This window comes from Dermochelys coriacea, chromosome 7, assembly GCF_009764565.3.
Source record: "Dermochelys coriacea isolate rDerCor1 chromosome 7, rDerCor1.pri.v4, whole genome shotgun sequence".
NCBI classification, from domain to species: Eukaryota; Metazoa; Chordata; order Testudines; family Dermochelyidae; genus Dermochelys; species Dermochelys coriacea.
In genome coordinates, this window is record NC_050074.1 from 112,135,084 (window position 1) to 112,150,618 (window position 15,535).

At 40.9% G+C, this 15,535-nt stretch overlaps 1 protein-coding gene and 1 long non-coding RNA gene across 2 annotated transcripts in view; one reads left to right on the plus strand and one right to left on the minus strand.

Moving 5' to 3' along the window:
* ENO4 (enolase 4) overlaps nucleotides 1–12,622 on the minus strand; it is a 33,562-nt gene extending 20,940 nt beyond the window's left edge. The window contains exons 1-4 of the mRNA XM_038410460.2: nucleotides 12,434–12,622; nucleotides 7,044–7,172; nucleotides 4,045–4,235; nucleotides 1,751–1,896 (exon numbers count right to left, since the gene is read on the minus strand). Coding sequence (XP_038266388.1) covers nucleotides 1,751–1,896; nucleotides 4,045–4,235; nucleotides 7,044–7,172; nucleotides 12,434–12,589 — 622 coding nt within the window. The 5' untranslated portion in view covers nucleotides 12,590–12,622. The remainder of the gene's footprint in view (nucleotides 1–1,750; nucleotides 1,897–4,044; nucleotides 4,236–7,043; nucleotides 7,173–12,433) is intronic.
* LOC119858917 lies at nucleotides 1,110–15,288 on the plus strand. Its single transcript, XR_005294052.2, has 4 exons — nucleotides 1,110–1,687; nucleotides 2,758–2,915; nucleotides 7,792–7,883; nucleotides 15,006–15,288. It is a non-coding gene; the product is annotated as an uncharacterized LOC119858917 (long non-coding RNA).
* The last annotated feature ends 247 nt before the right edge of the window (nucleotides 15,289–15,535 follow it).

Here is a 15,535-nt window from a genome sequence, read left to right on the forward strand (position 1 = left end):
AAGATTCATCAAAATAGGACCTGAACTACATTTACAGTATGTGATAGATTCTATACGACTTATACCCACAGGGTAAAAAGTAGCACCAATAGGGATGAAGTAAGTGAATGATCAAAAGCTAAAGCAAACGGTTGTTTTGTTCTCCAAAGACTCTGTGTAGGAAATGGTCTTTTGTGCCACATGCAACCAGACAGAGTACATTCTAAAACCAGCTAACAGCAGTTGAGTATCTACTACCATTTCACTGGTTTCAGAGTAGCAGCCGTGTTAGTCTGTATTCGCAAAAAGAAAAGGAGTACTTGTGGCACCTTAGAGACTAACAAATTTATTAGAGCATAAGCTTTCGTGAGCTACAGCTCACTTCATGCATCCGATGAAGTGAGCTGTAGCTCACGAAAGCTTATGCTCTAATAAATTTGTTAGTCTCTAAGGTGCCACAAGTACTCCTTTTCTTTTTGCGAATACAGACTAACACGGCTGCTACTCTGAAACCTGTGATTATGCAAGGCACTGAATTTAGCCGTATAGAGTGGAAATGCATCCGATGAAGTGAGCTGTAGCTCACGAAAGCTTATGCTCTAATAAATTTGTTAGTCTCTAAGGTGCCACAAGTACTCCTTTTCTTTTTACCACTTCACTGTGAGTCATTAGCCACACCCATTGACTTCTAATAGCCAAAACTTTCTTAAATAAGTGTGAATTTATCAATTTTTACATTCAGCAAGAAATCAGTTTTAACTACTGAAACTAAGTAGTCAATGACAGTTAGGTATCAAAACCCACTAAAACTACTGTGTAAAGCAAAAGATGACATCTGAGGATGGACATAACTGTGGATAGCATAACTAATAATCTAAGTTGGACAATATATGTATATTTGCATTAATGTGCACATCTATAAAACAATCTCAAGAAATTACACTGATCTTACAAAATAAGAAGTCAATAACAAGATAAACATGATGAGGCATCAGCAGCAGCTGAGGTGATGGCTCACTCTCCAATTCCACAGAAACAAGATAATAGAAAGGAGACCATTTCTCTGAGGAAGTGAGGAAGGTAGCATGTACCTACTCTTTCTCCTTACTTTTGCCCATATATTTATTACCTTTGGTCTCCACCACCCATTTTCCTTTGCTCATACCACTTTCTCTTCCCCTTCCTTTGTCATTTTTATTCTTTCTGCTTTTCCTCTCCACATTGCCTCACTGTCTGATTCCCTCTCTTCGCAGACCTCTCCCTTTTCCTCTGTACTGTTTGCCTTCTCACCTCCATTCTTCCCCAATTTTTCTTCTCTTCCTCCATTGTTTCTTCTCCCCATCTTCATTCCACTCGCATTTTCCAGCTTATTCCTATGGTTCCCACTTCCTCCCCCATCATTTTCATCCACATCCTCCTCCATTCTCATTCCCAGGATGAGAAGAGGACCCCCTCCCCCTCCGACTAGGCCAATCACAACCTGGAAAGAGGCTCCATTACACTAGCCCATGTGGCTGACTGAGCATGCTTTGTTCTCTTCTCCCCCTTCCCCAAGCTTTGCAGTGGAGATGACTTATTCTCATTGCTGACTGGTGCTCTGGTAGAGAGGAACTGCAGCTAGTGGCTAGGAAGGAGGTCTGGAATCCTGCTACAAAAGCACGGTAGAGAAGCACTGCTACCTTTCAGTGCCCATGGGGAGCTACAGAAGGTATGCTAGCATCTTTATTAATACCTATTTTGCAAGAAATATTAGAAGAAAATCAACTAAAACCTAATTTGACTCCTTTTTTTTTGCCAGATGGTGTTACAGCTGATAAAGCTGGAACGCATGCAGGTGCAGAAATTGCTGCTTCTTGTTCTTCCCTTTCAATTTCCTTTCTTTCTTTTTCTTCTTCTACCTTCTTTGCAAAGTATTCACTGATGGGAAAAGAAAAGGCATAATGATTAGTTGCTTAAGAATATTATTAAGTAGATGAGGAGCAGGCATGGGCTAGTGGGAAAAGCACACACTGGGAAATGAATTAAGATCTATTCATGATTCTGCTGCTGACGCCTCATGTGAACCTGAGAAAGTCAATAAACTTCTTTGTGCCTCAGTCTAGCCATCTCTAAAATAGGTTTAATAATACACGTCACAAAAGGATGTTATAAGGCTTAATAGATATGTACTTTGAAAACTCTGGACAAAAGTAACAGAACTGCAAAGTATACATATTCAAATGAGGATGGCAGTGCTGTTTAGTAATTAAACCTGATTTTTCAGCTATTTCAAATCCTATTGAATTGAAACTCAGAGATGGCTTAGTGGTCTAAACAACCAGCTTGAAGTGCAAACACTCCTTCAAACTCAGCAAGGTTGACTCAGCTCTTTATCCTTCCACGGTAAATAATGTGAACTCTATACAGAGAAGACCCTCAAAAGGAAGACTTATTTGCTTTGCATGGATATTAAAAATCCCATGGCACTTCCCCAAAGTGTCAGAATTTGGCCTAATTTGCTTATCCAGAGTTGAGCTCTGGTTATATGGCTGCTGCTTTAGAAGTGGCTGTATTTCAGCTGTATACAATGGAAGCAACATATAGAGTGAAATTCACCCCAGTGCAGTGGGAATAAGGCCATATAAGTGGTAAATCAATGGTTTTGTTCAGGCTCCCATCAATTAGATGAATTTCATCTATAGTGAAGCTTCACTCCACTAAGCATGTCCCACAGAGCTAATTTTCTTGGAATGCAACAGTTTATACTGGTCAGGTATATGATGTACTCCATTCCAACAGGTAAAAAAGAAGTCCTGGCTACTACTCTTCCTGCAGCTGCTCCTGTTAGAAAGCTGATCCCTTCCAAGAGGTAGCTGCCAGTAACTCTTACAATTGCAGAGGATGAAGAGAGGTCATACCACCATTCCCAGAGTGAAAAGCAGTCAATCTTTAACCAAGTAGGCCCTCTCCTATTAATGTTGGACTCCATTCATAAAGAAGGTTTTGGGTGAAGAAAAAAATTCAGTTTATAGTATGATTTGGGATGAAAAATGTTATATATTGTACATGTAAAATATTATTAGACAATTCCCAAGGCAAACATCAATTTTATTTTTTTAAAAACTGTTCAACTAAATCTGTGGGTTTTTTTGATACTAGGAAAATCAAAACACCTTTTGGGGCACTTCAGGTGCGTTTTAAAATAAGTTAGCCTATATTTTTTCTTACCGAAGACAAGATAAATGTATTATAAATGGAAAAATATTGCCATTCTCCACAGTTTCATAATTTCTCTAAGATCAGAAGAAGTTTGTATGGAAAAATACAAATGAACTTGATTACAGAATAGGTATTTTTCAAGGAAGCTTAAAACAGAAATCAGAAACTTAAAACAGAAACAAAAGGAGGTTGATAATGATCCCAAGGTAAGAGCTTTAGATATCCTCGCAGAGTGGCCTATTTTGAAAGAGTACTCCATCAAAACCAGAGATTTGTAAATACACTATGTGGGAAATTAATCTCAGTGCTGAGGGCCCATGGAAGGCCTTTCACATCACTTATGTCCTGCAAGGCACTAGAGGCAGTGGCTGAGCTGCTGGCTGAGGAAGATTGCAACCCAAGCTCCATGAGCTGATGAGGGAAAGACCACTGGATCAGTACTAACTCATACTGAAATCAATGGAAACACTCCCATTGACTTCAATGGGCATTGGATCAGTTCCTTACATGGATCCAGTGTGGAGACTGTGGCTGATATTCCAGGTCATAAATCCAAAATAGGGGTGTGTGTGTGTGTTGGAGGTGTATTCCTAATTCCCATCTTTGTATTCTGCACAATGCTGGTTTATTTGGATTTTGTGCAGGCTGGGATGAACTTCATATTAATTAAAAATATACAGCAGTGGAAATAATATAGTGCAAGGCTTCTAGTAGCAATAATATCACAGAAATATTGTGTAGAAAGAATTAGGAACAACATTAGAAAAAATATTGATTTTGCACAAATTATTTTATTTACAACACAATTATTTGCAAGAATTTGTTTTACTACAGTAAAAATCAGTGGAAAAAATATGCAAGACCTACCCAAGCAGCTCATCAACTTTACACTGGTCAGCAGGTTGCAGGTCTCTGAGCATTTCATTCAGTGATCCATTTACCCATTCCAGGGCTCTATTAATAGAGTCGTTTCTTTCTTTCTCATCAGCATCAATTGCTTCAGGTGAAGCATTTTCAAGGATTTCAGAATGAGAAGAAACCACAATGGAACAAATGCTCTGCAAAATTATTGTGAAAAGCTTACACACTGTTCCATTTCTAACTTTGAAATATCACTTTAAAAGATTAAAAAGATATAGGCTTAAACATAGCCCTCCTCCCCAGCAATTTAATTGATCCCATAATTGAGGCTTTTTCTTGGTTTCTCGTATTTCTGAACTTACAGCTTTCCATCTAAGATTTTCAAACCATTTATGAATATTACTTATGTGTTAATTCTCCTGTCACATAATTTTTATACTCATTTTAAAGGATGGTAAAGTAAGGTTCAGAGTGATTTAGTGACTAGCCCAAAATAAGGCTCCAAGCCTGCAGATCTGATCAACGGCAACAGAATTTACACCTACATGGTGTCACAATCCAATCCCAATTCAGTGAGGCTCTGCATGGAGATAGGGATCAGATTGCAGAATCTGGACCTAAAACAGTGACAGCACCAGGAATAGAACTCAGGAGTCCTAATTTGTGTTTTAACCACTAGAATTCAAGCTTACTCAGAGCTCTTCTTCAGGTTTGCTGAAGTGTAAACATCTCTGTGTAAGTTAGTGTTTTTCCAAATCTTTCGGCAATAGAAATTCTTTACAAATATTACTGACAATAGATTGCCAAATGTACAAAACAAAATTAAAAAAAGATGACCATAGGTAACTTTAAAAAAAAAAAATCAAAACTTTGCATCCATTTCCTCTTCTGAAATAAGCATCTGTCAAAATAAGTTTCGTAAGTGTTATTTACCTGGCAATATTTTTGGAAGATGTGCCTATAAATTACATAAACAACTGAGGGTGAAGGACAGTATCAAAGAAGTATAAATGCTGGTGAATCATGGTTAAGGATATAATTTTGTCACAGAGGTAATGGAGTCTGTGACTTTCCCGGACCTCCATGACCTCTTTTGGGGCAGAGCTAGAGCAGCCGTCAGCCCCGGAGCCACCGGAACAGAAGCCCCCAGAATAGCTAGCTGTCGGCCAGCCCCAGGCCTGCTGGAGCAGCAGTCTCCGGCCCACTGGAGCAGCAGTTGGGACTGGGTCAGCCCCTGTGGGGCTGGATCAGCAGTGGTCAGCCTCTGCTGCAGGAGCAGCAGCAGGGTTGGAGCAGCTGAAAGCCCCAGCAGCACTGTTTGTCCCCCTTTATCCACCCAGGTACTTTTACTAAAAGTCAGGGACAGGTTGTGTGCTTCCATGAATTTTTGTTTATTGCCACCAACCTGTCCCTGACTTTTACTAAAAATATCAGTGACAGAATCTTAACCTTAATCATGGTACAAAAGCTGTCTACTGTTGCAGTCAAAAGTGTCATATAATGACAATGTGACCTTTAAAATGAACTCCATTTTGATCAGTCACTAACTACTGTGCATCCTTTAGAGATTTCCTAAGGATGATTGCATTAAGGATGTTAGACAAAATGAACCTTAAATAATTTTCATACTGGATTTTTTTTAAAAAATATATAAATTGTCTCCTTTTCTGGGCATTTTCAATGAAGTAAATCATAGTTCTACTTCTAGGAGAGTGTAAATAGCTACCATCTGTACTGAAGTAGAGAGACAAGGTGGGTGAGGTAATATCTTTTATTGGACCAACTTCTCTTGGTGAAAGAAAGAAGCTTTTAAACATACACAGAGCTTTCCTTCAGTTCTGGGAGTGTAACATCAAATATAAGGTGGAATAGGTTGTTTAGCATAAATAGTTAACACATGTTTCAATGGACCATTCAAGGTGAAGGGTCTATTAACATTCCTCCATTCATGGGGGGGGAGGGGAAGGGAGAAGAAAAAGTAGCTTGGGGTAGGGGGCTGTTAGTGGGTTATAGATTGTTATAATAAGCCATAAATCCAGTGTCTCTATTCAGCCATCTATGGAACAACCTTGGATGCTAATGAGGAATAATGCTAATGCAAGGGGTACACAGAACTAGTCTTGAATTTCTGGAACAGACAACAATATTTTTGAATGAAGTGAAACGTACACTGCCCTAAACTCGCAGGATGAAAACCTGTTCATTCACATGAACTGCATGCTTTTTTTCTAAAATACAGTAGTGTAATAGGAATAGAAAGATATGTAGCTCAAAAGATACGAATGAAAATAAATGTATAGTAAATAAAAATGCTTATACAAGCAGAGCTGTCTCCAAGATCAGGGACAGTTCTAAAGCCCTGATCCTGCAAACACATATACATATATGTTTAAGCACATGAGTAATTCTGTTGACTTCAGTGGGACTACTGAGCACACAAGTGTTTGCAGGACTGGAGCCTCATCTAGCATATTACCAGTGTAAGAAGACTGAGAAAGGTGCCATTGAGACATTTTAAAGAAAGAAAAGCAAGACACAAAACTCATGTTATGTAGGGAGAATGAGTTAAATGAGGGTCCAAGTCTGAGAAATGCTAAAAGCTATCTCCTGCCACCATTGGAGTCAAGAGGAGTTTTTGCTTATGGTTACTATGGCTATAAGAGGACAGTTTTTGTGAGAGAAGGACCAGGGTACAATTATATGACAAATAACAACATACATGAATGTAATATCAGATGTGGGTCACAAATTAAAATATAAACAAAACATTATTATTCCAAAAACAGCAAATACTGTACAATAGTCAGGGTAGAGCAAATATAGTTAATTTTCACCAGAGTTTTGCTAATTCTGACTTACAAAAGTAATTCATTCAGGAACTTGATCACATTTAACTCCTCCATTTTGTCTCATTAATTAAAATGACCCATCATTAACAATGGTGGAGATGAGCATCTCTGTAATGTCCTGTTAGGATATATAACTAAATAAGATGTAGCTCATACCTTCTCATGGTTTTTAACTGTGCAAAATATTTCCACTTCTAATGTCAATCGACCAACTCCATCAAGGACCTTCCTTCCAATTAATTTGCATATTACTGGAGGTTTTGAAAATTTAGAGAAGTAGTTAGCCTTGAAGAAGAGAGAGAGTTTGATTAAAAAAATCAATTTCTGTGTAAATAAGTCTTTCATTTTATGTTAGCATTAAATCCATTCTTGGGTAAATCTATTTTTGTGCCTTGGTATTCATCAGGATACTTCAGTATTCTTATTCCTATGTTGTGTGCTTAAGAGCCACTCTAGAACCTGGGTTTATACTTACTGCTTACAATCTATATAGTACTATTCATTTCTATTCAGGTTCATATTGTGACAGATATTACAGCCCCATGCCATATATCTAGGGACTACTGTATTACATTTATGAATGGTTTATGTATGATTAAGAAAAGGAGTACGTGTGGCACCTTAGAGACTAACAAATTTATTAGAGCATAAGCTTTCGTGAGCTACAGCTCACTTCATCGGATGCATTTGGTGGAAAATGCTCCTCCAGAAACTTAAAAACAGTAGGAGCTGACTACTCCTAGGATTATATGCAACTCCAAGACATACCACCCATTGGGGTGGTTTGCATATGTTGCTTTAGGCTTGGTTTTCCAGAGACTAGGAAACAAAGAAAGGGTTTTTGGTATAAAATAATGAACTTGAATTCACCTGTGACATTCCTTTTGATTCAACAAATGGACAGGACCATAGATCCTAAGGGGGGACCAACCCGGAAGGGAGGAATTGGAAGAGTGTTGACCTATCTGGACCCCTAAGACTGACGGATGATTTCTGGTAAGTTTATTAATAAGCATGTCATAACTTTCATTGTTTTTTATCTTTTCTCTGTGATGCTTTTACCCTAAGAATAAATGTGCTCTGAGAAAAAGCTGCATGGTAACTTGTAATTAGGCTTGGCAGGATTCAATTTTAATCAATAACGGTTAGTTAACATCCATTTCAGCTGACACACTGCAATCGACTGAAAAAATATCAATTGGTACCAGACAGAGTATCTGTAGGGATCTGGTGTCACTGGCCCGGCAGCAGTGCAGGGAGCCCTCTGCAACCCTGCTGTCATGGGAATGAGTAAGCTGGTGCTAGCCAGCGGGGAGGCCACTCCACTGCTGAATACCTCCTGTGGCAGTACAGAGAGCCCTCAATAGCCCTTGTGGCAGCGGAGTGCTAAGAGACTCTGTTCTGCCCTGCCAGGAACGCAGCCTCCCCGACACTTTGTGCCTGCAGGGATTGGGTATCGCCAGCCCTGCAGCTCTGTTGTCACTGTAGTAAGGGAGCAGGGCCATGACACCAGAGCTGCAGATGGCTTCCTGCTTGGCCACATGACTGGTGACACCTGATCCCTGCACAATGTGCAGGGGAGGCTACGGTTATCCTGGTCTAGAGAAGCAGAGACCACCAGCCAGAACTGCAAAGATGAGGATGAGCCCCCAGCTAGAGGGGAGGCCATTCTGCTGCCGAACAATTCCTGCTCAGGAACAGCTCCCACACTTCTGGCTGGTGAGTGAGTGGGTGGGGTTGGTGACATCTAATACCTGCAGACACAAGATGTAGAGAAGGATATGGTCCTGGCGTGGAGTTGTTGTCCCCAGACATGGTGGTGGCTCTGTCCCTGGGTGACAACTCCGCCTCGTGGCCCTAGTCTGGCCTGAGCTCCGCTTTCCCTCACCAGGACCCCAGCCTTCCCTCCACCTTGTGCCTGCAGGGATCCAGTGCCACTGACCCCTCAGTTATGCAGGGAACCCTCTGCAGCTCTGCTCTCACGGCTCCATTCACTCACACACTAACCAAAAGTGTGGGAGCCATTCCCAGGCAGGAACTGTTCAGCAGCGGGGTAGCCTCCCCATGTCTGGGGCTCATGCTCCTCCTTACCAGTCCTGGCTGGGAGTCTCTGCTCCAAATGCAGGGGGCCAGAACAACTGAAGCTTTCCCCGCATGTTCCACCCTGGGGTCTTTGGCCCCTCAGTTTCACAAGAACTTCCTACATCCTCACTGTCAGCACTGCCCTATTCTGAATACTACCCCGCACAGCTGTAAAAAAATAAAAAGTTAAATAAAAAAAATCATAAAAATGCAAACTGATCAACAAAAAAATCTTAATTAGAAAAAAATAAACATTTAATTCTGCAAAGCCTACATTTAATTCTGCAATCCACTGTTCATAGCCCTCAGAAAGAAAGCAATGCACAGGAGCTAGCTGTTATACTGAATGGCTTGCTGAGGATATCACAGTGTTTGGCAGGGGGTGTGCATCCTTAAAGCTCCTGGTCAGAAGGGTGTGGAACATGGGTCCCTGCCCAGAGACAGGTGATGGATGTAAGACTGGGCATTCCTAGAGTGGACCATTGAGGAGGAATACAGGTGCAGTTACTCTTAAAACTGACACACAAAATAAGCCCCTCACGGCCCACTGAGGAGTTGCTGATGTTGCAGGTATAGGGCACTCTGTCCTTGAATAAGCCATGTAAAAAAGACTGCACCTGTCCATCTCTAGAAAGCAGAGGGGAAAAGGCAGAGGAGAGAGCCTAATCAGGAACAACTCTGCTAAAGCCATTTGGAGGACGACTCACAGGATCTGGTCTTAAAGGAGCATTAAATATCCTGTGATACTTCTTAATTTATTAGTTAACTGGTCAAGTAAATACTAATATACAGTACTTTGAAGATGTAAAACGTTATAGATCTCATTTAAGCTCTAAGTGTTTCTGAAAAAAACACTATCAAACAATCCCAGAGGCTCAAAAAAGCCACCCTCTTTCAAAAAGAGGTTCTCATATGCAGTGCTATGCCTACATAATGTCTGCCGAGTGCATCATGTCTGCTGCTTTTGCCTTCATTGTTCTGTGTAGTGTGATTGTAGCCATGTTGGTCCCAGGATATTAGAGAGGCAATGTGGGTGACATATTATCTTTTATTGGACCAACTTTTGTTGGTCTCTTGTCTATCTCACCAACAGAAGTTGGTCCAATAAAAGATATTACCTCACCCACCTTATCACTTTTGCCTTCATAATATAAATTAATTAGAGGAAGAATATTTCTAAGTTTATAGAGAAAGCAAATGAGAGATCTGACTTCAAGAAAGAGGATAGAGAAAAAAGGATTGTTTCTGAATGCTTCTCTTGCCCAAGAGAAGCATTTAATCTTCTCAGCTTTTTTCAGCTGAATATATATAGATGATGTCAAAAGCTGACTTGGTCAAAATGCCACAGAGGAATCATTAGTTATTTACAGTTGAGTTTCATCTGTGTTAATGTGGTAAATGCCCAAGAGGGAAAAGAAAAGACTAAGAACTAAAGCTTGTGGAAACAATGAGGAGTACTTGTGGCACCTTAGAGAATAACAAATTTATTTGGGCATAAGCTTTTGTGGGCTAAAACACACTTCATCAAATGCACGGAGTGGAAAATACAGTAGGCAGATATATCTACACAGTACATGAAAAGATGGGAGTTGCCTTACCAAGTGGTGGAGTCGGCTCTAATGAGACAATTCAATTAAAGTGGAAGTGGGCTATTATCAACAAAAGGAAAAAATCACATTTGTAGTAGTAATCAGGGTGACTCATTTCAAACAGTTGACAAGAAGATGTGAGTAACAGTAGGGGGAACTCAGCATAGGGAAATTAGTTTTTGTAGTGACCCATCCACTCCCAGTCTTTATTCAGGCCTAATTTGATGGTGTCCAGTTTACAAATTAATTCCAGTTCTGCAGTTTCTCGTTGGAGTCTGTTTTTGAAGTTTTTTTGTTGAAGAATTGCCACTTTTAAATCTGTTATTGAGTGTCCAGGGAGATTGAAGTGTTCTCTGACTGTTTTTTGAATGTTATAATTCTTGTTGTCCAATTTGTGTCCATTTATTCTTTTGGGAGGTACTCCTCGTTGTTTTTGCTGATACAGACTAACATGGCTACCACCCTAAATCTTGTGGGTTTCTAAAGAGAGCTGGTCTTAGCAAAGAAGAGGAACCATCACCAAATCCAGAAAGTGATTTATGAGAAAGAAAGTGAACCATAACAGCTGGAAACTAGAAACACCAGTGTAGCTGTGGATGCAATCCTGGTGAATAGAGTGGTACATAGTATGGAAAGCTGCAGTGAGGAGGCAGAGGCATACCTAACTAACAAGTATCATTAAAAAAAAAATCAACTATCACAAGCGTGATAAAATTTTGTTTGATTTACCTTCTTTCTAGTAAAACATAATCTGGAACTAGTGGTCACACCTTATCATGGAGAGTAATGAAACTTGAGGTCAACATGGAACAATGCAATGAATAATGCCTGAGATGTAAGACTTCAATATCATAGAGACATTCATGTAGGAGGAAGCACGGGAAGGCAACCTTTTTAAAACAGCTTTCTAGAGTACGGTGTTGGCCATTCCACTATTATATGGAGTGGATATTTTACTGGCCATACTGGTTCCAGTGTCTGACTTGGCTGCTGGCCAGAGCTTTGCTGAACAGCAAAGGTAAAGCTCACCTGATTCTTGTCTATTTCACCTAAGCCCACAGGGATCTGAATACTAATAGCAGCATGAAAACTAACCAGACTCCCTTTATCTTCATTCTTCTGATGCTTGGCAGAGGTCTGCACAACAGTTGTGGCTGTAGGAGCATCTGCCTACAGTCTCAGAAGAAAATACTTTGCAATCTCTTGTTAGTTCAATTGAGCTAGCTTAACATGATTGAATAGCTTTAAGGGGCCATCTAATGCTGCCGTTCCAGCAGTGACAAACCCAAGCATTCAAAAATCATGCCCCACGCCTCACACTGTGACATTGTTTTCCAATCGGTTTTAAGCTAAATAAAAGGAAGGGCCATTTTGTCCTCTGATTTCTGGGCTGCGAGGGTGCAGGTTAAGTCTCATTATTAAGCTTTGCTCCACAGCCAGGAGCGTTGATAACTCTTTTGGTGGAAACTGAAATTGTCCCCTAATCCCACGAATCCAGGAGCTGGGGCTTGATGAAATATAGCAAAGAGCGAAGCCTGGCGATAATGTCATGCGAGCGGGTACCCTTAGGCTCGAGCAGCATCTCCGGGGAAGGTCAGTCAGGTGGAGCACCCGCTGGGTGATGCCACAGCAGCCCAGGACCACCTGCCTCATCCCCCGGCCGGGGCAGGAGGAGGGGGAGCGAGCCTCGTTCTCACTCCCTCCTGCACCCGAGCAGAACTGCCAGCCTCAACCGTAACCCGCTCGCGTTCCCTTTGCGCGGGGGATTATGGGATCCGCCGGGGGAGGCGGGGGGGCACAGAGCGGTAGTGCAGCGCCTGCGCATTAGCCACCCCCAGTCCGGCGCCTGCCCACTGACCCCCCGCCGGCAGGTACCAGGTGGCCGTAGAGGTCGGCAGGACGCCGGTAGAACGTGGCGTTGAGCGCCTCCTCCAGCCGTTGCGGGACCTCGTTGCTCCGATAATACTCGGCCGCCTGGTGCCTGAGTTCGGGGAGGCGCCGCCGCAGCTCGCGTGCCCCGCCGGGCTCCATGGGGCGGCGAAGGCGGCTGCTGCTAGGAGACGCAGCGCGTCCCCTCAGCGCCGAGCTCTCGCGCGAGCGGCTGCCGCGGAGCAGCTTGCCCTCCGCGCGCCCTCTGCCAGGAGTCGGGGGATCACAGCCCCTCCCCTGGGAACCCGGACTCCTGGGTTCTCTCCCCGCCTCCGCCAATGAGCTGCTGCGTGACCCTGGGCAAGTCACCTACCGTCCCTTCGGCTTTCCCCAGGAGCCAGACGGGGAAGAGGGTATTTGCTCTTCTGAGGGTGACCAGAGAGCAAGTGTGAAAGATTGGGGGATAATAGGAGCTTATATAAGAAAAAGACCAAAAAATCGGGACAGACCCTATAAAATGGGACATCTGGTCACCCTAGCTCTTCCCTATCAGTGGCCTTTGGGCTCCAGGTGACTAGCACATAGAGGTGGCAGGTGCCATGGCTGTCTGAACAGCTGGGAATTAATGAAGATGATTGGAATTGCCCTGGCTATGAACTCCCACGTTGCTGGGCTTGCTTTGGTTAGAGAGTCAGATGTTTACGACTCCTCTTTTTCAAGGTGCAGGGTCTGCACTCTCTTAGACTCTTCCAGGGGTTGGTTATGATCTTTAATGCTAGACACTTTCAAGCGAGTTCCCTTTCGTAGTAAAAGAGTCTCTGAACAACAAAATTGCACAAGATTAACATCCTGAACAAGAGACAGATGATAGTGTGTGAAATAATCTAGTGAGGACAAAGCTGCCAAGCGCCCCAGTAACTTTACTTCTGCGTTTAAAAAATCCTTTCCATTCCATGAAAAAAGAAACATTTCACAACCTGAATGATCATTTGTAGTCTACAATTTCTCACCAACAAACTTTCACTTTGTTGCCAGGTTCGTTGGTAATTTTGTTGAAGTAACTGAAAATGGAGATACTTAAAATGATATTAGCTGCAAACTTCCTCTGTTCTAAAACCAATAGACCTTGCTCATTGTATGTTCTCTTCTCTGGGGTGGGAGGTAATGAAGAAAAATCCCTACAGTTATTTCCCTTTGCCTTTAAAATATCACAGTGCTTCTCTGAGGACATAATTCCTCTTCCTAAGTCTACTTTTTCAGAAGAATCTTCTGAACCGACCCCAGGCGTTCCTTAAAGAAGGTGCCCGGGGGTAGCTATTTGGATTTTCCCACTGTCACAGTCTAACAAATGAAAATAGAGTTCCTCAAACTCAGTTTCAGATGACTAAAATGTTAATTTCTTGCCTTGTGCCTTTTTATAAGGGTGTAAATAAAGCATTGGTGTGATAAAGCCCCCAATCATCTTCTGAGGCTACCTATGATTGAATGAAAGCTTTGAGATCTTTTTTCCTAACACGGCTGGTTAACTTTAAGGAAGCAGTGAACAGAAAGCAGTTTTAACAGTTACTGGTTCTTATTGAATAACCCATTTGAAATAATAGTAAAAATTCTCTTAGAAATATTTATCATTTTAGTATACTGATTAAAAATTAACATGATATGTATTTTCTTTCTTCCTTTGTATTTTCCATTAACACTGATAGTAGTTGCAGGTATGTTGTAAAAGGAGGATTTATTCTATGATCCTGCCTATTATTGTGTAGTTAACTGATTAATAAAGCCATTTCATGCTATCAATGAGGCCTGTGCAACCCTATTATTGTCAGTAGGCTTGCATTGGTGTAATTAATGGGGACTTAGTAAACAGCTGTGTTAATTGAAAGGAATTCAACTCTTTCTCTTAGCTTTGTTGAATCTACCATGCTAAGAGAAGTAAAACACTTGTAAGTAAGTAAAAAAAAAACTTGTATTTGTTACTAAAGTAAACGGACATAACTAAATACTTGCGAGGAAAAGATCAATTGAGGATAGAGATGTCACTTGTACAAATTTGTGTTCTGATATATGACTACGTACAAATGGCACCTCCTTTCTCAGTAGGATTTGAGTGGTGGTATATCATGGATTAATTTAGCCTATTGAAGCTAACTGGATTGCACACCTATAACTGAGGAGGAATTTGGGCAACTATTAAAATTGTCATTATTGTATTTCCATACATCACAGTTCTTTTTTGGTCTTCCATAATGAGAAGTTCAAATTTCTGTAATTTAAAAAATATTTTAAGGATTAAAATTACAGAAACACACACATTGTAAATTTGCCATCACTACTGCCATGTGTAAAAATCCATTTACATTACAACAAAATATATGCCTTAGTAAACATGTAAGATTAAAAAGTTCACAGACTGGATAACTTCTTTTTGAGTATGTATAGCAGGAAGGGATGCTGTGCAATTTCTTTCTCTTAGACCATCTTCAGTGTCTAAATAATAGTCTAATAGGATCATCAGGTTTCCTTATATATATCATAATTTCAGAAGAATACTAAAAATATTTTTCTCTTTATATTTCAGAAATTGATTGCATCATTTACATCTTTACCGAATGCCTAATACAGATAAAGAGGATGTATTTATATATTTGTATCATAGTGAAATAATAGAAATAGAAAACAATATTACAAAGCCAGAATCAGTATGTTTGGATGAAACCATCCCTTTTCTCAACATTATAAAACAACCCTGTATATTTTTGTCCTGTACACTCAGTGGATTCAAAATCCCCCAAAAGGCACATCTTATGTTTGTATTGTACCTGCAGGTTGGCTGGGTGGAGAAATGCTCCAAATAAAATGTGTATCCCTTTTTGCCTTTATTATAGGGTATATATCAGAAAATACACATATCATGGACAGAGAATCATTGGTCTTTGTTTGCTTGTTTGAGGTATTAACACAGTTTCTAACTTAAGCAGTTATATGGTTCGAATCAACATAGTATAGAGGCAGTCTAATACCTAGATTTCACATAGATCTGTAAGCACTGAATAACAGATTTGTTTTTGCCACACTATGATTCAAGACATGAGCTCTGCTCCTTAAATA